This window comes from Microcebus murinus, chromosome 17, assembly GCF_040939455.1.
Source record: "Microcebus murinus isolate Inina chromosome 17, M.murinus_Inina_mat1.0, whole genome shotgun sequence".
Taxonomy (NCBI): Eukaryota; Metazoa; Chordata; class Mammalia; order Primates; family Cheirogaleidae; genus Microcebus; species Microcebus murinus.
Genome location: NC_134120.1, coordinates 44,437,908 through 44,461,882, shown reverse-complemented (window position 1 = coordinate 44,461,882; position 23,975 = coordinate 44,437,908). Strand labels below are relative to the sequence as shown.

General features: G+C 45.0%; 1 protein-coding gene across 1 annotated transcript in view; it reads left to right on the top strand.

The window, feature by feature from the left end:
* Positions 1–23,975, top strand: part of LAMA3 (laminin subunit alpha 3) — a 225,649-nt gene that overhangs the window by 18,938 nt on the left and 182,736 nt on the right. The window contains exon 2 of the mRNA XM_075993589.1: positions 1,453–1,605. Within this exon, the coding sequence (XP_075849704.1) occupies positions 1,453–1,605 (153 nt within the window). The remainder of the gene's footprint in view (positions 1–1,452; positions 1,606–23,975) is intronic.

Below are 23,975 nucleotides of genomic sequence, written 5' to 3'. Positions count from 1 at the left end.
CTATCTTGAACTCCTGGGCTCAAGCAATCCTCCTGCTTCAGCCTCCTCAGTAGCTGGGACTACAGGCATGTGCCACCACACCTGGTTAATTTTTCTTATTTTTTTTGTAGAGATGGAAACTCACTATATTGCCCAGGCTAATCTCAAACTCTTGGGCTCAAGAGTTCTTCCTGCCTCAGCCTCCCAACGTGCTGGGATTACAGGCCTGAGCCACCACTCCTGGCCTGTTCAACCTTTTAGATGGTAAATAGCTGTAAAATTATACAGTAACCAAAACAAAACAAAAACCAGAATCAAAATAATCTGCCTACCAAAGAAGAGTTAATTTAGGCTGGGTGTGGTGGCTCATGCCTATAATCCTAGCACTCTGGGAGGCCGAGGTGGGTGAATTGTTTGAGCTCGGGAGTTTGAGACCAGCCTGAGCAAGAGTGAAACCCCCGTCTCTACTAAAAATACAAAGAAATTAGCTGGACAATTAATATATATAGAGAGAGGAAAAATTAGCCGGGCATGGTGGCGCATGCCTGTAGCCCTAGCTACTCAGGAGGCTGAGGGAGGATCGCTTGAGCCCAAGAGTTTGAGGCTGCTGTGAGTGATGCTGATGCCACGGCACTCTAGCTCGGGCAACAGAGTGAGAATCTGTCTCCAAAGGAAAAAAAAAAGAGTAATCCAGTAAGGAGTTAGAAATTATGATATCAAGCAGATACCACTCCAGGTAAAAATTGGCGCCATTTACCTATTGAATTAATTCCTGACTTTTCACCATGGTGTTCATAGCCAGCCACATCTCCCCATTTGCATGTCAAGGCTGGTCTTTCTACGCTTGTGGCAAACTGACCCAGCTGGCCTCTGGGTCTTTGCCCATGCTGGGTCTTCCACCTGGAAGGCTTTCCCTGTTTGCAGCTCACTAACAGTTGCCAAAGTCCTGCCCATCCTCACATGCAGCGGAAATGCTACCTTTTCTGCCCTAGAGTAGCTGCCGCCTTTGACCCCAGCATTCCACGTGCTCTGCAGGCGCTTGCTGTGCCCGGCTGCCCTGGAGGTTATCTGTACACTTCATTTCTCCGCCGGGGGCTATGGGCGGGGATCCTCTCCGTCCCCCAGGGCCTCACACAGAATTGCACAGAGTAGGATGGCGAGAGTGAAGTGGAAACATTGCAACAGGCTCTTCCCAAAGTGTTGTATGAAGCAAGAAAAACAAAGCCACGAAAGGTGGAAGATAAATATAATCAATATCCTAGAAACACGGTAAACCGAGGTATAAAACTGACAATATGGTTTAAGATTAAATGAAAAAGAGAAAGCCTCACTGCTGTCTTCAGAATAAATTATAATTAAGTTTAACAGCTGACACCGCTAAGCTGTAGAAAGCAGTCTTTGTTGGGTCCCTCTTTTACTAAATTGCTAAGAGAAAATTACTTGAAAATAAAAAAAAAGAACCTTGTTTTTCAGGGCCAGTTCTGTGACTACTGCAACTCCGAGGACCCCAGGAAGGCACATCCAGCCACCAGCGCGGTTGACGGATCCGAACGGTGGTGGCAAAGCCCTCCTCTCTCCTCGGGCACCCAGTACAACGAGGTCAACCTCACCTTGGATCTGGGGCAGGTGGGTCGTTGGAATGGAAACATGAGTTTGGATCACGGTTTCTGTGGTGATTTTTGACATAACAATGATTATTGTAAAAAACAAACTTCAGTTTTCATTCACTAATCATTAAACCTGTGGCCTTAATATTGGCCTCCCTTAAAACCCAGAGCAGAGCGCCCGGCTAGCCCAGTCGGTAGAGCATGAGACTCTTAAAACCCAGAAGAGTGCCTAGCACAACGCAGATCACCATTTTTATACACTAAATGACTTGCAAAGGTCAGGTGTGGTGGCTCGCACCTGCAATCCTAGCACTTCAGAAGGCTGACGTTAGGAGGTGTGTTTGGGCCCAGGAATTCAAGACCAGCCTAAACAACACAGACCCAATCTCTGCCAAAAAAAGAAAAAGTTACCTGGGTGTGGTGGCACATGCCTGTAGACCCAGCTACTTGGGAGGCTGAGGCAGGAGGATCACTTGAGCCCAGGAGTTTGAAGTTGCAGTGAGCTATGATTGTGCCACTGCATTTTAGCTCAGCCAACAGAACAAGATCCTGTCTCAAAAAGAAAAATTTTAATTTACACCCACACACATACACACACATATATATATATATATATATATATATATATATATATATTTTTTTTTTTTTTTTTAGAGATAGGGTCTCTTTCTGTCACCCAGGGTGGAGTACAGTGGCCTGATCATAGCTCACTGTAACCTTGAACTGCTGAGCTCAAGTGATCCTCCTGGCTCAGCCTCCCAAGTATCTGAGACTGCAGGTATGAACCACCATGCCTGGCTAACTGTTATTATTTTGTTTTGTAGAGATGGAGTCTTGCTATGTTGCCCAGGACAGTCTTGAACTCCTGGCTATAAATGATCCTCCTGCCTCAGCCTCCCAACATGCTGGGATTACAGGTGTGAGCCACTGGGCCCAGCTGGCGAAGATATTTTATTATTGTTTTTAATTCTGGTAAAATATATATAACACAAAATTTACCATCTTAACCATTTTAAGTGTACAATTCAATAACATAAAATACATTGACCATCACCATCATTCACTTCCAGAACTCATTTCATCTTGCAAACTTGACTCTGTGCCCATTAAGCTCTGTTTCCCTTTGCCCCCAACTCCTGGCAGTCACCATTCCACTTCTGTCTCTGCGAATTGACGACTCCAGGACCTTCATAATGAGTGGAATCGTACAATGTTTGTCTTTTTATGACTGGCTTGTTTCACTTAGCTTAATGTTTCCACTGTCTTGAAAACGTCACCCTAAGTGAAAGAAGCTAGTCGTAGAAAGAATCTATCATTAGATTCCATTTATATGAAATGTCCAGATAGGCAAATCTGTATAGAGAAAGTAGCTTAGTGGCTGTCTGGGGCTGGGGATTTCGGAGGGAATCAGGGAGTGACCACTAATAGGTATGTTTTTTTGGAGAGGGTCATGAAAATGTGCTAAAATTGACTGTGATGATGATTGGACAACTCCGTCAATATACCAAAGACCATTGACTTGTATGCTTTAGACGGGTGAATTATATGGTATATGAATCATATCTCAATAAAACTTTTAAATAAAAATTCATGGAAAGAGAGTGTGGACATAGAAAGAGGGAGGGAATAACTGTGTCAAATGCTGTTGATAAGCCAAACAATGTAGGACTGGTAACTGACCACTGGATTTGCCAAGGTGGAGGTCTGTGATGACTTTGATAACCTGATTATAGGCAGATTAAGAGAGAATGTGAGAGGAATTGAAACATCTAATACAGAAATCTGTTTTGCTGCAGTGGGGAGAAAAGAAGTGGGGGAAGAGTCATTGAAAAATCAAGTCAAGAGAAGACTTGTTTGTTTATGATGGGAGAGAGAGCAACATGCTTGTGTACAGATGGTAACTCGAACAGGAGGAAAGACTGATGCTATTATTTAAGTTTATTAGGTGCTGTCCAGACTAAAACTTAATTTTTATACTATTTGTTTTGCTGGCTACAGTTGTATAGAGTGCAGTTTATATAAGAAATACTGCTTGAAAGAAATAAAAAAGGGAACTACATCCCACAGTTTTTTGGAAATTAGATGATACTGATATTTCTTTGAATGTGTTATTTTCATTGTGATTGGGCATAATTTTGTGATAGAAGTGCTCTCAACCTCTTTCGCCCGTATGTTGTGCCAAATTAGACCTCTCCTGAGAATATTTTCACCATCTATTTGCATGTGGTGTAATTCACAGAGATGCTTCACGCTTCAAAGAATCTAGAACCCCCATTTCAGCTCTGAATTAGTCTTATCCCTCCGATAGCTAACCTCTAGCTAACCTCTAAATTTTGCCTATAGCGACCAGGATTTACCTACAATATCATTTATTTAACCGAAGATTTTTGTATTTAACAGGGAATTTTAACCCATCCAAATGATCCATACTAAACACACCCATGCCTGCTGGACTTGTTCTTTTCTCCTTAGAACTGTTTTTTTAAGTACTTTAAAAGCATCCTTTTGATGTACTGAAGAACCCCTAATTAAAACAGTTAAATTAAGAAAACATAGCACAGGAACAATTTAGTAATTTGCTGGTGGCTGGCAAACATTAGTCACGGCATACATATTCATGGAGACCCTGTGTCCACCCACCTGCTCTGTGGGGTGGCCAAGAGTGTGGGTGCAGGAGGGGCCAGCCTCAGCGTGTGGCTGAGCGCACTGTTCACTAGCCGTGTGGCCATGAGCCACAGACTTAACTGCGCTCTGCCTCAGTTTCCTTGTTTATAAAAATGAGATTGTTTTTTGAGGTTTAAATGAGTTAACTGCTTCGCTTTAAACCTCTTAACAGCAGTGGTAATAATTTTTATTTGATAAAATAAAGTGAACTTTGATAAACATTGGTTAAAAAGAACAGACTCATAACTTTTGTGCCTCTAGGAAATACTATATATAATACTGTAGAAAATCCTCCACAAAGGTCTAGGAAAAGGAAAAGCAATATAAAAATTATGTCAGACTGAACACATTTCTTTCCTTTTTTATGTTGGAGCGCGTGTGTTTTAATGAGCATGTTTTGTCTTGTAGGATTCATATTTTATGCCCCGTTGGTGAGATCTGTGTTTTCTTCCTTTTGCTGGAATCAGCCATGAGAATGTTATTGCGAGATTAGATTTCATAATTTAATAGTAACATTAAGACCTTAGAGGTAAAGAAGTGTGAATTTTGATGCATGGTTGGGAAATAAAATGCAGATCGTAAAGTTTTTTCACCTTCTGAGAACTGAAATTAGATTTTGGTGTGCTGTAGTCAATTTGGCAGCTTATGTTGCCATGAGGGGGTCGTTTTCTTTGTCTCCTTTTTGACTAGTTGGTGTTTTTCATTGTTACTGTTCTTGGCCAACACAGTTTGACAAATGAAAACATTACCTTCAGGGCTTGTCTTGAAGGGCAGTTTCCCCCTTGCAAGGTGGCAAATGCAGGACATTTCTGTGACTCACCAGAGGCGTCATTTTTTCTGGGGTTGTCCCAGTTCATTTGATTCTACATTATGCATCACTTTCAAGCTATAGAATAAGAACACAGTGTCTTATGTAAAGCTTTCAAATCATCTGGCCGAGTATCATGAGCTCATTTTTATATTTAAAACACAATGTGGATGTCCAGTTCTTAAAAGGAGAATCATTGGCATACAGGGACCTTTGCCTTTCCTGGATCCTGGTGGAGTGTGACCTCCAGAGGTGTCCCCCTGTGAGATGGGACGGTATGGCCGTGGGATCTACATACAGACCTGGGACTTCCTACAGAACCCAGGCGAGTCTTGCTCTGGGGACTCCCTATGTTCACCTCTTGTTCCCACCCCAGGGTAGGTGTAAGGGAGACGTGTGGAGGTTGTGAAGTGCTGGCTCCTGGGTGAGAATGAAGAGGAGAACCAGCACAGGGCTAAGAAGGCACCACACAGAGCGGCCTGACTCACTGTGTTCCAGGGAACCACAGGACAATTCTTCTCATCTTCTCATTTTCAAGTTTTTATGCAACTTGTAATACCCCCAAGAGTATGCTTTTAAACCTGTTAGTAGTAAAAATAAACAAAGACAATACAACTTCCCCAAAACTGCTACAATCTCAAAAGGTGCTTGTTTCAGAGGTTGGAGGCAGTGCTGCCCCTGTTTTGCAGGCTTCTGGGGAAAGAGGCCCGTGAGAGCAGAGGGTGACAGCAGAAGAGAACCATGAGACAGTCCCTTGGGCCCTGTAGAGGCAAAGGCTGAGATGCTCACAGCTCCCTGGTCCACCACTGAGTGGTGGGTCTGAAGGAGAATTCCTGGGCCTGTTCCCTTGTCCCATCTCAAGGGCCTGCATCTCACTCTGTGTTTTCTGCCTGGAGGCTAGTTGTTGAGCCATGGCCGTTTTTAACAGCTGTGTCTACAGCAGCCTGGAAGTCCAGCATTTAATGCTCCAAGAGGAATGAGAGTTGGTGGAAAAATACCCCATTTCCCTGCCTCTCAGTGGGACAATTCTTTCTTTCTTTCTTTCTTTTTTTTTTTTTAGACAGGGTCTTGCTAGATCACCTGGGCTAGAGTGCAATGCTGTCATCATAGCTCATAGCCACCTCAAACCCCTAGGCTCAAGTGATCCCCCTGCCTCAGCCTTCTGAGTCCCTGGGATTACAGGTGCATGCCACCATGCCCAGTTGCAGTTGGACAGTTCTGAAGTGTGTTCTACACAATTCTTCAGTGTTCCTCGTAGGACTTAGCCTCTCTGTTACGTTGCCCATGAGAATCGGTTTCTGAATACATAAGTCATTGGCTTTTTTCCCTCCCATGTTCTTCTCTCCCCCAATTTGTGCTTTTTGAGTTCAACTCCTAAATAAACTACCTGTACCCAAGTCTTTGCCTCATGGCTTTAGAGAAGACACAGACTGAGACAGAAGGAAAAGAGCCTAGGTGAGTGTGGTGGCATGCACCTGTAGTCCCAGCTACTCAGGAGGCTGAGAGGTGGGATGATCCGTTTGAGCTCAGGAGCTCAAATACAGCCTGGGTAGCATAGTGAGACCCTGTCTCTAAGAAAACAAATAAATAAAATAAATTTTACAAAAGGAAAGTGAGCTGAAACTCTGCCCCTCCAAGTGTTCACTCAAGTAAATGCTATGAAAATTTTATTTAAAATGCAATGAATAGAAAATTCAGAAGTTGTTTCTGAAGTTCCAAGGTTAAGAGTAACAGTGGAAACAGCATTATAACTTTTAAGGAAAAAGAGATCACGGGAGAAATTTCCCATTACCCTACTTTTTTTTCATGAACTCACCATAGATAGTAAACTCCCCAGGGGCCATTGGCAAATACAGAATCCAATCATCTGAGGGTGAATTTAACATATAGATGCCTTCTAGAATCATATATATATTTTCTGATTCTCTTCAACTTTTATGAGGCTTTGATGGACAAATCCAAAACATTCTTTGCAGCTGTTTGCAGTTGTTAGAACTTAGGTGCAGGTGTTAGAACTTAGGCCTAGGCTAGTTTCTGCTTCTTCTTGGGCTTGAGGACTTTGGAGATTAAATAGCTTTAGAGATGTTTGGCTTATGAGGTCACCAAGGAGTCTGACTCAGCTGAGTCTCTGGGTGGATACCAGTCCACAGCCCTGGGGTTGGGGACTGCAGGTTTAGACTATGAGCTTCAGGAGGCCAAGAACCGTGTCTTCTTTTGTTCACTATATGAGGTTTTGCTCCTAACAGCTTGCACAGTGTTTAGCATATAGTAGATGTTCAAGAAATATTTGGTGAGTTAATGTGGAATGAACGAAAGATGATTCAGGGTCAGTCTGAATTTTCCCAGGGTTTAGCAGTAATGGAAACATATTGCTGTAAGACCAAATCTCTGGATGAGAGTGGAAGAGTTTTAACTCTGTAATTAATTAGACGGTTGGTTCCATCTATGATACTGGAGTCTCTTTGCAGTATTTTTGAAGTATCTGTAGCTATAACAAAATTAGAAGATACATAAAATTATATTTAGAACAAATTTCATAAATATGCTATAAATATGCTATATGAATATGCTATTCATAAATATGCTATAAATAAACACAGTCATGAGGCTTAACCCTTGAAAGCAAATAATTCATTAGTATGTAGAAAAACAGATGCCAATAAAATTTTCTGGGCTACTTGAGATTCAGTTTTATCCTTTATGGTCCTAGAGTAATATAAAAAGTGTTAATTTGCCTGGGAAGTGCCTTTGAAGTAATTTATACAGTAGGAAGAATCTGAAAATCTAGCATTTTCTTTTTACACATGAAAAACTAAAGGAAGCTGAGTGGATCCTGAGCAATACACTGGAATCCCTGAGATATTAGATTTGTTTAGTCCTCTGAACACTACCTCAAACAGCATTGATGTAAATCAATTCCAAGATCTTTAAACATTGTACAAAATAATGTCTGGAAAATAACGTCTGAACTAGAAACTGAACTATATATTCCATGGCCATATATTCTCAAAGGCCTGAATAGAACAAAGACTAACCTCCCCAAAGCAAGAAGGGAAACATTTTGCCAGCAGATGGCCTTCAGACGTGAGCTGGAACATTGGCTCTTCCCTGGGTTTCTAGCCTACTGGCCCACCCTGGAAATTTTGGACTTGTCAGCTTCCATAATTGCAGAACCAATTCTGGCTCTCTTTCTCTGTATGTATACACACATTCTATAGGTTCTGTTACTCTGGAGAACCCGGATTAACACAGTGGCTAAGTACAGTGGAAGTTTCTTCTCATTCAGGTAACAGTCCAAAGATAGCCAATCCTGAACCAGCAACTCCATTCCAAAATATGGTTCAGGACTTAAACTCTTTCTATATTTTGGCTCCACCATCTTCAACATGTGGTTCTCAAGGTTTCTGAAAGTCATCTCCATTCCAGCAAGTGGGAATGAGAAAAGAACATGGAAGATTATGTGTGGGAGGTTTGCATGGGCAAGATGGGAAGTCGCATATCAGCCTGATAGCTTGAAATTCGTCCTGGTGAGAGAATTTACACTGCAGGAATTGGCAAATGTTACAGATTAGGGCTGCTTCTTTACATCTTGCTCCTGAGGTCTCCAGAGCCTAGCACCTCTTCTCTGTTATTACTGCCTATTCTACTTTGGCCCTTTCTTTAGCTCTCTCTGTGATTAGTCCGCCAATCTCCTCACTGATTTCCCAGCCTCTCTTCTCAGCTCACCTTGTTCCATAGTCGGCCTGAGAGAAACAGAATCCTTAATGGTGAGATGAGAAAGATTAGAAATAGTTGGGGTTGGCGGTCTTCCCAGGGCCTACTTATCAATTTTCTCCTTGCTTCCAGGGTGAAACAAAGATGTCAGCATGTCATTCTCTTTTTTTTCCCCTTATTTTTACATTAACTGTGGCCTGACAATCGTTCTCCTTGATTAACATCCTTTAGTAGTTTTCTGTTACTTTTGGAATACAGTCCAAGTTTCTTAACATGGCACAGACGCCCCTTTACTGTCTAGCCCCTGCCTTTTTGCCAACCTCATCTTTAGTTGCCACTTTCTCCTGTGAGCTCTATGCTACATCAGTCGGAACCTAACGGTAGTTTCCTAAATATTCCATGGCATTTCCTGCCTCTGGGTCTTATTTTAGTGCTATTCGTGGCTCCTGGGGTTCCTTGCCATCTTGCCTGGTCTGGCTACCTTCTTCCCAAGATAACTCAGATTTCACCTGCTGGAAACCCTCCCTGGCTGCCCGCATCCCTCGGAGCCATTTCTGCACACTCTGAGGTACTTGCTGTGCTATGTTGTGCAGGCTCAGTACACCGGGAGCTCAGTACCCCAGGTCGGGGGCTGTGTCTACAGTATTCTTTCTGTATCCATGGGGCTTAAAAGTCCTGGAATGTACTTTTTTTCATCACCTTACTCCATTGGATTCTATATCTTGCTGTAATCACGGAAAGCTCTGGTTTATTTTAAAGACCTGTAACATTTCCATTTGTCAGTTTTCATATAACTAGCACCACAAATGCAACAGACATAACAGTAAGTGAATTAAATATGTTTCCTTCCAAAACACTCAGTAGGTTGTAGGCAGACAACATAAACCCAAGAAACAGAAGCTGGTATAAAAATTGTACTAGGAAACAGCAACACTAGGAAACAAAATACTTTTCTTCTGGAATTTTCTGTCTCTGTAGATAGATGTTAATACAAAAGAGTGATAAACAGAGGTCACTGTGACCTCCTTGGTGACTCTTATGAGCCAACCTTGGGTCACACACAGTTATGACTGGCATTTGGCCGCCTCCCAGGATTCAGGCCATTGTAAAGCTGTCAGAGGGATTTTTCTCATCGCAAAGACTTATAGCCAGGGCTTGGCATCTCAGGGGAAGGTGCAGCCCGCAGGCCAGGGAGAGGCACCAGAGGGGGCCGCTTGCGGCTGCTGAATCAGCCCACACCTTATGGGCCTCTCATCTAGCTAGACAGCAAACATGCAACTGGGTTCATTTCTCGAGAAGCCCCAGGACCATGGCTCATGCTGATGAGAAAAAATAAATAGTAACAGCCCATGACACCTTTTAGAGAATCAACTGTAGGGTTTTGCCTAGGGGCCACCCATCACATAACATGTGTGCTACAGCATAGCAGCGTGAGTTGTCTGTGCACTACAAGGCTCCCAAGGTAAAGAGACATGTGAGTTACATACGCTTCATGAGGCCCCAGGCTCAAAACTAGCATGAGTTAAATACATCTCACATGGCAATTAATGTATTAAGCTGCCTCATCTCTTCTAAGTGAGTGAAGTATCTATAAAACACCTTCACACTAAAGTCCTGGGAACTCAGTACTGATGTTACATCTTCTGAGAATATTTGCATTTTAAAAGATTACTGTCTATCTTTGACCTGAAATGGCTACTTGGAATTTATCCTAAAGAAATCATGAGATAAATACTCAAATATTTGATCTAGGATATGCATATCAAAGCATTGTTCATAACAGCATCCAGTGGGAAACAATCTCATATCCAACAAAAGTGGACTGATTCTGTCAGTGGCCTAACAGGCAGCTAAATTATGCCATGGAGTCGTCTTCATTGACACAACATACATTCACGCTACATTGTGAAGAAAAAATCATGTAAAAAACATACAGAAAAAAATACTATATGTAAGCTAGCTAGCTAGTTACCTAGTACAGTACATCACATTTTGTAGTAAAAAAAATAATGTGCAGGCCGGGCGTGGTGGCTCAAGCCTGTAATCCTAGCTCTCTGGGAGGCCGAGGCAGGCGGATTGCTCGAGGTCAGGAGTTCGAGACCAGCCTGAGCAAGAGCGAGACCCCGTCTCTACTATAAATAGAAAGAAATTAATTGGCCAACTAATATAGAAAAAAAAAAAATTAGCCGGGCATGGTGGCACATGCCTGTAGTCCCAGCTACTCGGGAGGCTGAGGCAGCAGGATTGCTTGAGCCCAGGAGTTTGAGGTTGCTGTGAGCTAGGCTGACGCCACGGCACTCACTCTAGCCTGGGCAACAAAGTGAGACTCTGTCTCAAAAAAAAAAAAAAAAAATAATAATAATAATGTGCATATATTATATAAGAAAAGAAAAAAGCCTGGAAAGAGAGACTTTAAAATGCTAAGAGTGTATCTCTCCGGATGGAGGATTATCGTTGATTTTGATTTTCTTCTGTAAATCTCAGAGTGGAATTCAGATTGCTGGTTTTGGATACTTATCTAGGTACAGATCTGGCTGTGTAGTTTTCCAGCCGTGTGACACTGGGCCCTCTAGCTAAAGTCTCGTCAGTTTCTTCATCTGGAACATGAGGATGAATCTAGTACCCACCCCCTAGGGTGGCTGGGAGGGATTAATGAGCTGGAACTCAGTCCCCGTTACCTACTGTTACGTCTGTGTTTTCGACAATGCGATGTGTTACTTTCAGAGTTAGAAAAAACAATAATGCTATTTTTCCTTTTGGGGAAAAAGAAGGGTTCTATAGAGGACAAAGGGAAAAACGGTTTCTGGTAGGACTTGAGTTATTGATGAAAAATCTTCTTTGGAGCTTTCCTGATGTCTCCACCCCCCCTAATATAAGCTTCTGACTGTTTCATCTCAGAATGAGGTTGGCCCGACAGAGATCTGTCAATGCCAAAAGAATCAGAAAAATACCCAGTAAATGGAAATTGAGTTTTAAAAAGAGCATATTTGATTCCTTAGCTAATCTTGAAAACTATTTTATATGTTTCTTCCCTTGTGAAAATTTTAAGATTTCAAGCATATTTTGGCTTTATATAATGGCCGTTTTCCTATTACTATTAATGGCAAGTATATATAAGGAAAAACTGAATTTCGTGAATTCTTCATGACAGTTCTAATGAAAGCTTTAGTTAAATGTGAGATCTCAGGGGAGTCTCTGGGCTTGGTGTCTCCTGTCTTTTGCCTGCCGTCCTCAAGGCACCTGCCTGGCCCCCCAGAGTCCCTGCTAGAAACACTTAGGACCCTGGAGCCTTTGTGCGCCACCAAACCATCTTTCTTTACCTTTTTCTTCCTGTTGCCACTTTTTTCCATATTCCTGTTTCTGTGATGCTCTTTGCTTTTGTGTTTTCACTTTCCACTCTACCATTGCATTTCTTTACTTTAGGGCAAAACAGAAATCAAACCAAACCGCCTTTCTAAGTACAGAATAACCCGCCATTCTTTTCTTGGGGTCACTGCCAGCCATGGTGAGGGATGCTGTGCTGTGTCCTGGCACAGGGTAGCCTGCTGGGGCAGGGGATATGTGTGTGTGCAGAGGGGGTGTGGGGTGGGAGGGTGTGAGGAGGCTCCCTGCTTGGCTACAGCAGCTGGACCTGCTACCCCTGCCCCCACGTGGCCTCAGGGTGCTGGCGGTGTGACCGCCCTGCCTCCCCAGGACTTCTGCAGCTTCCTCTAGGCCAGAGGGACCCGGTTCCCTCTGACTATGTACCGTGTTTCCCCGAAAATAAGACCTACTCATAAAATAAGCCCTAGCAGGATTTCTAAACATTTGCTCAATATAAGCCCTACCCCAAAAATAAGCCCTAGTGATGGGCGTGGCTATGCAGCATATCTGCACAACCCATGCATTTCGTCTCGGAGCGGTAAAGAAGACGAGCAGCCCTTCTCATCTGCCCCATGAGAGCTCTATTGCTTGACATGAGAGATTGGGGCCAATGGTTCTAAAGGAAATAGAGTCACAAGAAATTCAGGATGGAATTCAGGGTTTGGAGAGTTATGATGATGTTCCAGAAGAAGATGACTTAACTATATTCGAAGAAATGTAGATTGTTGTACCATACTTAAAAAAAAATAACACATCCCCTGAAAATAAGCTCTAGGGTGTCTTCTTGAGGAAAAATAAATATAGAACCCTGTCTTATTTTCAGGGAAACACGGTAGCCAGCAGATAAGGCACTTTTCGTGCCTGTCTCTTTCTCACTCAGGAGCACGCCTGTGTGCTATTTGCACTCCTCTCTCTAATCCTCAAACCACTAATGCAAACGTAGCATGGTTTAGGAATTCCAGGTTCAGCACACCACGCGTGACATAGTCCGTTCCATATGTGTTAAGCACTCTGAGGAATGAGATTGTAAGTTTACCTTTATTGCTTTATGCTCCTCAGCATCACAGAGTAACCAGCACGGAACATTCCGTTCTTCCCCCTCACAGTCATCCTCGCCCGGCAGACTCTCACCACCCCTCGCACTGCCTGCTGCCACCAGGGTCCCAGGAAGCCCCAGCGGGATGGAGAGGGCATGTCGGGCGAGGAAGCCTGTAGCTGGGAGGCACAGTGCTCTGTCCTCCTTCAGGATCAAACTACATTGCCAGGTCCAGGTGGGCGTGGGCAGCTGGAGTCCAGCTGGTGTCCCTGGCAGAGTGTCCGAGGTGTGCAGAGCAGCTGGGACAGTTGTTAAGAGGGCGAGAGCGCAGAGCCTGGAGCCTGGCCCGGGGGGGTGGAGCGCATGGGAGCAGAGTCCGTCCACCCTTGCTGTGGAGCATGGAGAGGGCAGGGAGACCTTGGCAGGCAGCGGTTTTGTAAATTCCTGTGCTGCAGGTGGAGGGTGTCATGCCCGCACTGCCGGGTCCAGCTGTCTCTCAGCTCAGGCCCTGGGCAGGGCTGGGCCTGAAGGTGCCTGGTATTGAGAACAGGTGGGCCTGACACCTGGTGGGCTTTCCCGGCTTGCCCCTGTGGGTAGGTCGCTATGGCCTTCACACACTCCCCTTTTCGTCTCATTTTATTACCCTCCGAGCCAGCGATCCACTCAGTGCTGGACACTGCGGCCTTTCCTTCCTTTGCCCATTTCTTCCAGTCTGTGTGGGGTCCTACTACCCCATGGCTACACAAACCGCCACCCAACCCCAGAGTGGCCTTCACATCCCTGTCCCCGAAACTCTGCTCCTTTTCAGCCTGGGTAGCTCTGAGCTTTGCTGCTCACACTGTGGTCTTTTGGTCAGCTGTGCTGGCATCCCCAGGGAGATGGTTAGAAATGCAGAATTCTGGGCACCACCTGGACCTCTTGGATCATAACCCGCATTTCAAGTCCCCAGGTAGACCATGTGCACATTAAGATTCGCAAAGCGCTGCTCTAGACCGGTGCTGCTCAACCCACCTGTGACAAAAGACTGTGCAATACTTTTTAATATTTCTAATCCGTCACAAAGTACCTTTGTAAAATACAATAGAAATGAATTCTTTAGAAAAATGAAATGAAAACTAAAACCTAAACATGTACAAAATACAAGCCTCATTAAAAACATTATATTCAACAGACAACTTACTCTTTTAAGTTGTTATAAAGGTTTTTAATTCTCCTCTGGCTCAGATTTGGGGGTGCAGTTCCAGATACATTTGTTAACAACTTTAGATCGCCCATGCCCCCCTGTAACCCAGAGGGTCTCCCTCTTCTCCATCCACTCTCCACCCTTCTCTGCCCAGTGCCCCGGGCGGCAGCCGACCTTCCCGGACAGCAGCGACTGTCTCCCTGTCTTGGGCTCCTGGCAGAGCGAGGTGTGGCAGGTGCTCAGAGGGCGAGAGGAAAGAAGCTGGGGGCTTCTGCCCCCCCAGTGGCGCCTGCCGGCTGTGGGCTGCAGCTTCTCAGCTGTCCTGTCCTACTCGGGGTCTTGGCTCCAGCTCCGTCTGGGCTCTAACATCTGCTCCTTCTCCTTGCCCTTTGGCCCAGCGTGGGAAGTTTCTCAGATCTTCTGACCTCTGAGATGCTTTGCTGTCACAAGAAGGCTTCCCTTCCCCCGTGCACTCCTTTGTTAAGTCTCGTGGCTGCTTTATTAATCTCTCCTCCATCACTTCATGCCCATAGGTGATGTCTCTTGCAGGGACTCTGAGTGACACCAGAACTCCAGCTTATCAAGGATGCTTTACAACTGCTTGCAATTTGATAAAACTCTCCAGGTGTCACCTCTGAAAGAATGAAAATAAATTATTGAGGAGGTGACTAAATAGAAGTTTTAAAAAGTGCATATGACGTGTGCGTATGGAGAGAGGAGAGATATCTCAGTTGAATTATGACCGAAGTGAGGCATAATAATCTGTTCCTTTCTATGTCTGTAATACCTAGGACAATGTATAGAGAAATAATCCGGTAAATACGTGCTTAATGTAGGAATGAATGAGGATACAGAGTTCGTTACTTATGGTTCACATGTGCCCCTCAGACACCAAAGCCATACCTGTGCAATAGACAGTGAGAATGTTTATCTTTCTTAACTTGGAACATACTGAAGACATAATGAAAAAGTTGGACCTTTGGTCATTTATATTTAGAGTATCAATTTAAATATATAGAAAAATGGGTGATAAGGAAAAGGCATGTTGCGTTTTCTCCTTGTGGCAGATAAGCTTATAAGTCTTAGAAAATTCTTCAACATCTGCTCCAAAAGTAATAACTTATAATCTAAAAACCTAAGGTTTATGGCAGGTATAACATGAATTCAATGTGAATGTAATTCCTATGCTAGAAAGTGTCCTAAGTACCTTTTCACTTATTAATTCATCGAATCCTCCGTACAACCTTATAAAGTAGGTCCCAATTTTATAGAAGGGGACACGGAAGCCCAGAGAAGTGACGCAGCCTCCCGGGGTAGGATGGGGCACACCCGGGATCTGCTCCTGGCGGATCAGCCTGCAGTGCTGTGCGGTGCAAGGGGGCGTGATGCTCCTGTTCTGTCTGTGCTGGACCCAGCTGGACTCTAATGGCCGTGTGGCATTTGGTTGTAACCGCTGCCCTTCCCGCAGGGTAGCTGTCTCGATGTTGTCATCACCTCCCACTGTGTTCCCCTGTGAAGATCCATTTGAGAAACCTCTTTAGTTCCTGAAATAGTTGTGCTTCATTGGGGCATTACAAAAGACAAAATAAAGACATAGGAATACTGCAATTGTGTTTCCCTTTTTTTGTTGGCTACTAGGAGCATAGGGACACATTTTTGGCTCCCACATGCAAGTGGCCAGAGCTTCATGGCCTGCATTCAGTGTGCAAACTTCGCTACAGGCCCAACATTTCATCCCTACCTATAATGTTCATTTTACCCCGTTTTTGTTTTTGTATTTGATTTATGGTGATTTGATATTATTGTTCTCTTTACATCCTTATACATTGCCCTAAATCCCTCCCCCATCCTTTTTTTTTCTTAGACAAAATGAAATGTGGATGAATACACACAATATATTGAGGAAACAGTAAAATATACTTACTGTTTTCATGTCAGTCATACATTTGTTTCTGCTTACGATAAACTGCCAAGACATATTTTAACCTTATTTTATGATTATCCTAAGCCTGAAACATTTTTATATGCATATAAAAGTATTTCTTGTTTTATAGTGTTAAATATTTCTGAGTCATTTTGAGAGGCATAGTGCAATCCCGTGGAAAACAAGCTTTATAAGCTGGCTCGAGCTCATTTCTTAATTGTGCTTCTAAGTGGATTGTCACAGAGAAACTCAACATTAAGCAGAATGACTGAGCACCAAAGGCCATCTGAAGAGTGTGCCAGGCTATAATTTTCCTTTTACAATCCCTAACAGACAGAGAGCCTGCTTTTACTCAGCTGTTTCCTTTTAAAATCGGTTTGATATTTTCCCATTGAGCAAATATATCCTTTAAATTATAAGACCTCGTGAGCTATTGTACTATTCCATTCCCAGAGAATTTCTTTTTTGCTCCTAAATATTTCCAGTGACAGTAGGATAATGATGCGTGTGTTGATAGCTGAGACTGGGTTTAATTTCTAAATATATAGAGATTCAGCCTAAGCATTTAGAACATGACACATAATGTCTTGAGGCATTCTTTTAATCCCCCCCCCCCCCGCCCACGTTGTAGCTCTTCCCAGCCATTATTTCTCCTCTGGTTAAGAGTTATTGCTTGCTTTGGAGGATAGTTGGGGCTTAATAAAGCATGTTCTACACTGAAATCTCTTGCTCCATGTATTATCCTATAGCAGATAGGCCTGCACAAATATTCATTTCTACTTTGGCTACCTGAATATACTTATTTTGTCCCCTAAACTGGTGTGCAGTCATGGCACGGAGAAGACATGCACTCCCCTGGCAGGGAAACATGGCCAGCTTTCTATAGAGATGGTTCAGCAGCTGATGGTGTAGTGTAATTTCAGGACGTGGAGTAGGCTTGCCACCAACCTGGAATTCCTTTAGCTGGGGATAAAGCTATTAAAAGGCTAATGTCCTTAGGACAGGCAATATGTTGACTTGGGATTCACATGAGAGCATCTTTTTATAGGAGACAGAGCAGCCCTGGCAATGTGCTCCTGATGGAACAAAGGATGTGTATAATGGGCTGAGCCAGCACTTCCTGAACTTTAATGTGCATCTAAATCATCTATTAAATGATGATTCTGATTGAGAAGGTTGCAGCTGTGCATGTAGATCCTGCATTTCTACCATGCTCTTCAGTGAGGCTAAGGTTGCTGGTCCATGGGCCACACTCTGAGCAGCAAGGGGTTAGAAGGGCTCAGTGGGAAGTTAGGAGCCAAAGTGAGGGCTTGGAGTGGCAGCAGGTTGGGCATCGGGGAAGAGGGGAGAGCCTTGATGCAGGAGGATGAGGTCCAGGAGGAGGAGTGAGCACAGCTTCCCAAATGGCCTTGAGAGTGGTCATGAACATGGTATGCCAGGGACACACAGACCCAGAGATGGGGCAAAACTTCTCACAAACAGGTAACTCTTATATTCCTCCTGTTTGATCAGTAAACAGAAATTGGCTTTCTTGGGTATGGTTCACTCAGGGGCTGGAAAGTCAGGCTCTGTGCAACTCCTTGCATTGGCAGAGCCACCCAGGGAGGAAAGTTTCTTGAAGAAGGGACCTGCAGGGTGAGCAGGTTTTCAGCTTCCCTGCTTTGGCTCTATCTGACCCTGTAGCTGTCAGAGCTACCAGGATAGCTAATTGCTTACGAGCACAGGCTTTGGAATCAGAAGATGTGGGTTTAAGCCCTTGCTTTGTTACCTACTCACTGTGTGATTATAGACATGTCATGCATCTTCTCCAGACTCTTGTTTCTGCATATGTAAGATAGAGATAGTAATAGTACTGACATACTAAGGCTGTTGTAAAGGCCACTGCAGCAACCTGCCCAGTTATCCTGTACCTTGACCCTGCATTTGCTCGAGCTGAAAAACGCCAGCAGGTAGAGCTCCAGGTTCTGGAACTAACCTGCAGCCCAGGGAGCAAAACAGAGGAGCCCTGGGTTTCTAGCTGAGGGGGTAGCATTTTGCTTCTTAGGTTTTGCATTCTTCTTAGGGAGTCCAATGTGTGAATAAAGATTAGGTAATAGGTAGTTATGCCCTGATGAGTATAACTACCATGGAGGGAGGTATGACCTCTGCTTGGAATATTTTGGGAAGGTTTTGCAAAGAAGGAGCCTTTCCACGTGTCTCTCAAAGATAAATAGGAGTCGACTGGGTCCTAGTCACAGGGTGACCAATTGTCCCAGTTTGCCTGAGATTGAGGGGTTTTCTGGGATGCAGGTTTTCAACTCTAAAAACAAAGACAGTCCCAGACAAACAGGAATGGTTGGTCACCCCTACTAGTCATCCATCATGATCAGGATTACTTGATCATGAATCCAGGTCATGAGTACTGATCATCAGTCACCACTTCCTGCAGACCTACTGATTTTGAATTTCCTGAATTTCTACTGAATTAGAGTTTCCAGAATTATAGTATGGATATCTGCATTTTAACACACTCCTCAGTGGCTTCTAGTGCACGGTTAAATGTGGCAGTATCATTTCCTCTAGCTTAGCTTCCCATCAGAGATGAAGTATGTCTTCTCTCTGTTGTGCTCAGTGACCAGTGTGGGGAGTGTGGGTGTAAAAAAGACAGACCCCAACACCTCTGAGAGCTCAACTTCTACCACCATCAATTTCCAACTCAGCATGGACAGTGGGGCCAAATTGATATGCAGTGTGAATACTGCACATGAGCATCAGTGTTCCTGCTATCACTACCTCACCAGGGTTTCCAGGTCTTCTCCTTCTGGGCTCTGAATGTTCTACCTGACCATGCGACCTGCTTTGGTTCCCTTCCCTCTGCCTCAGTGATGTTCCAGACAGTAGAGCCTTCTGTTTGTGACCTTGAATGAGGACAGCATGGAGAAGAGCCCACCCTTGATACACATGTGGTATGGATGGGATACAAATATATTATTTTAGGCCACTGAGATTTGGGCATTGATGGTCACTGAAACCACAACTAGCCTGTCATGACAGACACAGGCTCCGCTCTAACCGAGTGTGACTCTATCCTCAAGTCCTCAGTTGTAGAGCAAAAGCTAGACACACAGAACCTCACAGATTCATTCTCTGGAATAGAGGAGAAAACAAGCAGAGATTTCCTTTCAGAACTCCATGAATAGACACTGAGATTCTGACCAAGCTACAGTGATAAGATAGCTCCACGAGCCCCTCATTAGACCTTTGGGCTCCTGTACCAGGAGTTTCAAGACGTGACGGGTCCTGAGCTTGGCTTATGGAAAGGTCTTGCCAACCTGAATAGAACACCAGGAAGAGAAGAAGCCAGAAGGTTACAAGGTCATAGAGACATAAGGCAAGACTCTAGGTCCAGGCAGCCAGCGGCAGAAAGATCAAGTCACTCAAATGGATATTTTAAAGCTTGGAAAGTTTTTCCAAATTTGGGGTGGATTTATTCTCTGGGACCCAGCGATAGAATTGCAATTCAAGTGGAAGCTGTCCTCTTTCTTTACAAGTGAGACAGTTAATGTACCTATTTCTCTTAGCCGGTAGGAAAAAGCGAAAAAAAAAAAAAATTCTCCATTACTGACTGTGAGAACCACAAAAGAAAATGATTCCTTGGCCAGGCGGGTGGCTCATGCCTGTAATCCTAGCACTCTGGGAGGCCGAGTTGGGTGGATTGCTCGAGGGCAGGAGTTCGAAACCAGCTTGAGCAAGAGCGAGACCCCCATCTCTACTATAAATAGAAAGAAATTAATTGGCCAACTAATATATATAGAAAAAATTAGCCAAGCATGGTTGCGCATGCCTGTAATCCCAGCTACTTGGGAGGCTGAGGCAGGAGGATTGCTTGAGCTCAGGAGATTGAGGTTGTTGTGAGCTAGGCTGATGCCATGGCACTCACTCTAGCCTGGGCAACAAAGTGAGACTCTGTCTCAAAAAAAAAAAAAAAAAAAAGAAAGAAAGAAAGAAAGAAAATGATTCCTCCTGGGGAGCAGAGATTCCTCCTAGGTGCCTGCACCTGCTGGCTTGGCATTTGTAGGCTTGCCCTAGTCACCTCGTGTTCCCTCCACCCTCAACAGAAGGTGCCCAGGCTGGCCTGGAACAGAAGGTGCTGGCAGACATTTCAAAAGGTTCCCTGGGATTTTTGTCAAATCATTTGACCAGAACCCAAGGCGATATATATTTTGTGATTACTAAAGACTGACGTTCCATTTAGTTTTGTAAGGTTGTATTTCCTTAGGAATAAGTTGTCAGAGGATTCTGGAGATCTGGCTTCCTGCTTCAAGATGAGCTAATTGTACTGCTCAGTTCTTAGCATGCTATGAACTATGCTCCCTTTTGCTTTTTATAGTTTCCCCCTTCGTCTGAGATGCCCACTCCTGTTCCCTCCCCTGTCTTAAGCCTCTGCTCTAATGTCTTTGCTACTTATCCTTAAATACACTTGTCCTGCGAGGAGCATCCACTTTGGCAAGCTGAGCACCTACTGTGTACCGGGTACTGTGCCAAGAGCTCCACAGGCATCGACACTCTAGTCCCGTGTGGCGTGTGTGCACTGACAAAGTCTCTGTCCATGTCTGTGTGAAGAGGCTCCCCCTGGGAACACTCCTGGCCTCTCTCCCCTCTTCTTCTAGATGGTGAGTGTGGAACCCTGGGCTGCTCATGCACGGCTCTGCCCTGTCCCTTGGGAGCCGCCCGGCCAGAGGTGGGCACTCCTCTTTGCTGCGTCCTGTCAGAGCCCACTGGGCCACCTGGCCATGGGGCATCTAATCCGTGTCCACCATCAGTGGCCACAGCTTGTGTCCTCTGATACGAGTGTCACCAGAAATGCAGGTGCTGCTTTGCCCCTGCCTGCGCTTTTCCTTTGTCTTATTTCTTATTTAGTTCAAAATCAGATAAGGAAGAGGGATGCTTTTTATTGGACCCTTTCAAAAACTCTCTCATTAAGTGCTGTTACTACTATTCCTTCATGTAGGCACAGGTACTAAGGCACAAAGAGATTGAGTGAATCTCATAGCTTAATCTTTCAGCCTGATGATGCATTGCCCATAAAACATGAAGTGCTGTTTTAGGTGTGTGTTTTTCAATTTATATAAATGTGCTCTCATATCTAGTTTGGTATGTTCCATTTTCCTGCACCTTATGTTATGAAGGTCCATCCACATTGCTGGATGTGTGTCTATTTCTTTGCGTCTGACTCCATACGGGGCTGGTGTTTATATGGTCATTAGTGAGACTGGTCATATTTTCACATTTTACCATTATCTTATTAATACTTAATATAATATTGCCTCGGGGAAAATCATATGCAGGTATAAATAAGGTATGTGCCAAAAGTTATATCAGGTATTTAGAACTCAATTCACATTTTTTCCCAGAAAAATGTTATAAATAAGAATTCTTATTTTAAGGTGTCTCTTAAGCTATACCTTGTAAACTCTTGGGTCCCCTGCATAGCTATGATAGCTTGAATATTCCACATTGGCAAGATGGGATGGTATAAACCAACACTGATTTTAGGGGAAAATCTTCTTCCCTCTGTGTAGCTTCTGGGGCATGGGGAGTAAGGAAGGCTCCGGGATTGGGGAGGGGCTTTGGGAAGGAAGACAAAGGAAAGAGGGATTAGGGAGGGGGTTGAGATAATCCAAGGAAGGGGGACGGGGCAGGCATTGTGTGGAGGCTGGGATATGGGAACTTTGGGGCCCCCTATTTTCCACCCCAGGCCTTCCTTTCCAGAATGTCTAGCCGCTCACCACCACCTGCCATTTTAAGACCCAGACCTCATTCCCCGAGAGACAGCTGGATTGCTTTTGGTGGGGATAGTTCTTTCTGGTATGGAAAATGTTTTTCTCCGGATACTCTTCTCCTCTGGTGGGCAGGGTGGTGCCTGGGCCCAATTAGCCAGGGCCTCTGGCTCCAGTGTCCTGGTTTAAGCCACACCTTCTGCGGTGGATCTGTCTGACCACCCTGCCCACTTCCCTGGCTCCTGTTGTACCTCACACGTTTTCTGGGGTAGCTTCGATCCCTGCCCTAGTTCCCAGCAGTGAAATCCTGGAGCTGGATTTCAGGAAACTGAGGCTCAGGGAAGTTTATCTCACCCCACCAGGGTCACCTGACACCTGACTGGTGCCAAGCAGGTCACAGACTCAGTTCTCCTTCCTCACCTCCTGTTGTCACCTCAGTCCGCGGTGACTCTCACGCCCCGGGCCTCCCATGCCCTGCAGCATCACCCTGTCCCACATGTTTGTCCTGCTGTGATGCCAGACCATTCAAGTGGGGGCATTTGGAACTCAAGGGGAGTTCTGATATCCAAGAGTTCACCTGGCGAGTCACCTTTTCATCACAGTGAAAGTGCCTTTGAGCTGTCCTTCCTATTTCATGCCAAGTCAGTGCAATCCTCAGGGTTTCGGCCAACTGCCAGCACTGCCCTCGTCCAGGCAAAGAGCAGGCAGGAGAACTGAGCACACGTGGGTTCCCAAGGCCACGTGCACTCTAGACATGAATACTTGCTTCCTTGCTCTTGTGAGGAGTGTCTTAAAGGAGAAAGCACTGTGCTCCACAAAGCATAAAACGCAGGCAGCTAACCAGAGGGACGCGCAGCGTCAGTTGGGTCAGACCGAGTTGAGGTGGAAGCAAGCACCTCTAGGTGGAGCGACAGAGAAGACAGTGGGCAGTGTGGCCCTGACGTTTATGGGGAGTCTGGGCTAGGGACATAAGTGGCTAGTCGGTGGTGCACGGTGGAGGTGGGTCAGCATGGAGAGAGGCGAGACTGGGCTGGGCCCTGGCTCTGAGCAAACTGGAGGGCGCAGGGATGGCAGGTGCACTGACGTGTGGCTGTGATGGGGGAAGGGAGGGAGGGGGGGCTGGGAGAGAGCCTGGATGGAAGGAGAGGCATTTTCTCTTGTTAGGATGGGAGAGGCCGTTGAAAGAAGACAGGTGGATCCGACAGAAGGTGGGGGAGTGGGGTCCAGAGCACAGAGGGAGGGGTCAACTTTCGATAGGAGGAGGCTCCTCCCTCCCTTGGTCCCCAGGGAAGAAGGGGAGGATGTGCAGGTGCCAATGTGTTCGTAGATGTGGAAACGTAAGGGAAGGGTTTCCTTTCTGGGCTATCGATATTACCAGTGAAAGAGAAAAAGTAACCTTCAAGGTTGGAAGGAGCAGGGTGGCATAGGGGGGACAGTGAGGCTGAGAAAATGAGCAGGAGCAAAGGATGCTGCACAGTCAGAACCACAGTGACGCAAGGCCAGGGCCTCTCTGCGAGGACACGGCTGTGCTCGGACGCTGTCTGCTGCAGTCGGTCCTGAGCACACGTCAGCCTTGAGTCCGGGACAGTGAACTCAGTATGCCCCTGCTGGGATTGGCCACTGTACCCAGAAGGCAGAGGGCACTGCCATTTTGGCTGCTTCTAGAAAGAATTCTTCAGTGTCTCTGCCTTTTTGTGTCACTTGCTCTAGATGCAAAGTCTTGGAAAGAGACATCCAATTACTGAGCTGGGCACTGCATCCATGCTGCCTTACCTGCTGGGGAAGCTGGCATTTCAAAAGTTGGGTTGCATTCTGTTTCCAGCAAGGTTCATATATAGTGGGAAGAGCATTAAAATCCTTAGAAGTCTGCATGTGTCTGCTCAGTGTTAAAAAAAAAAAAAATCATTAGAAGTCAAACAAATAAAAGACAAACACATC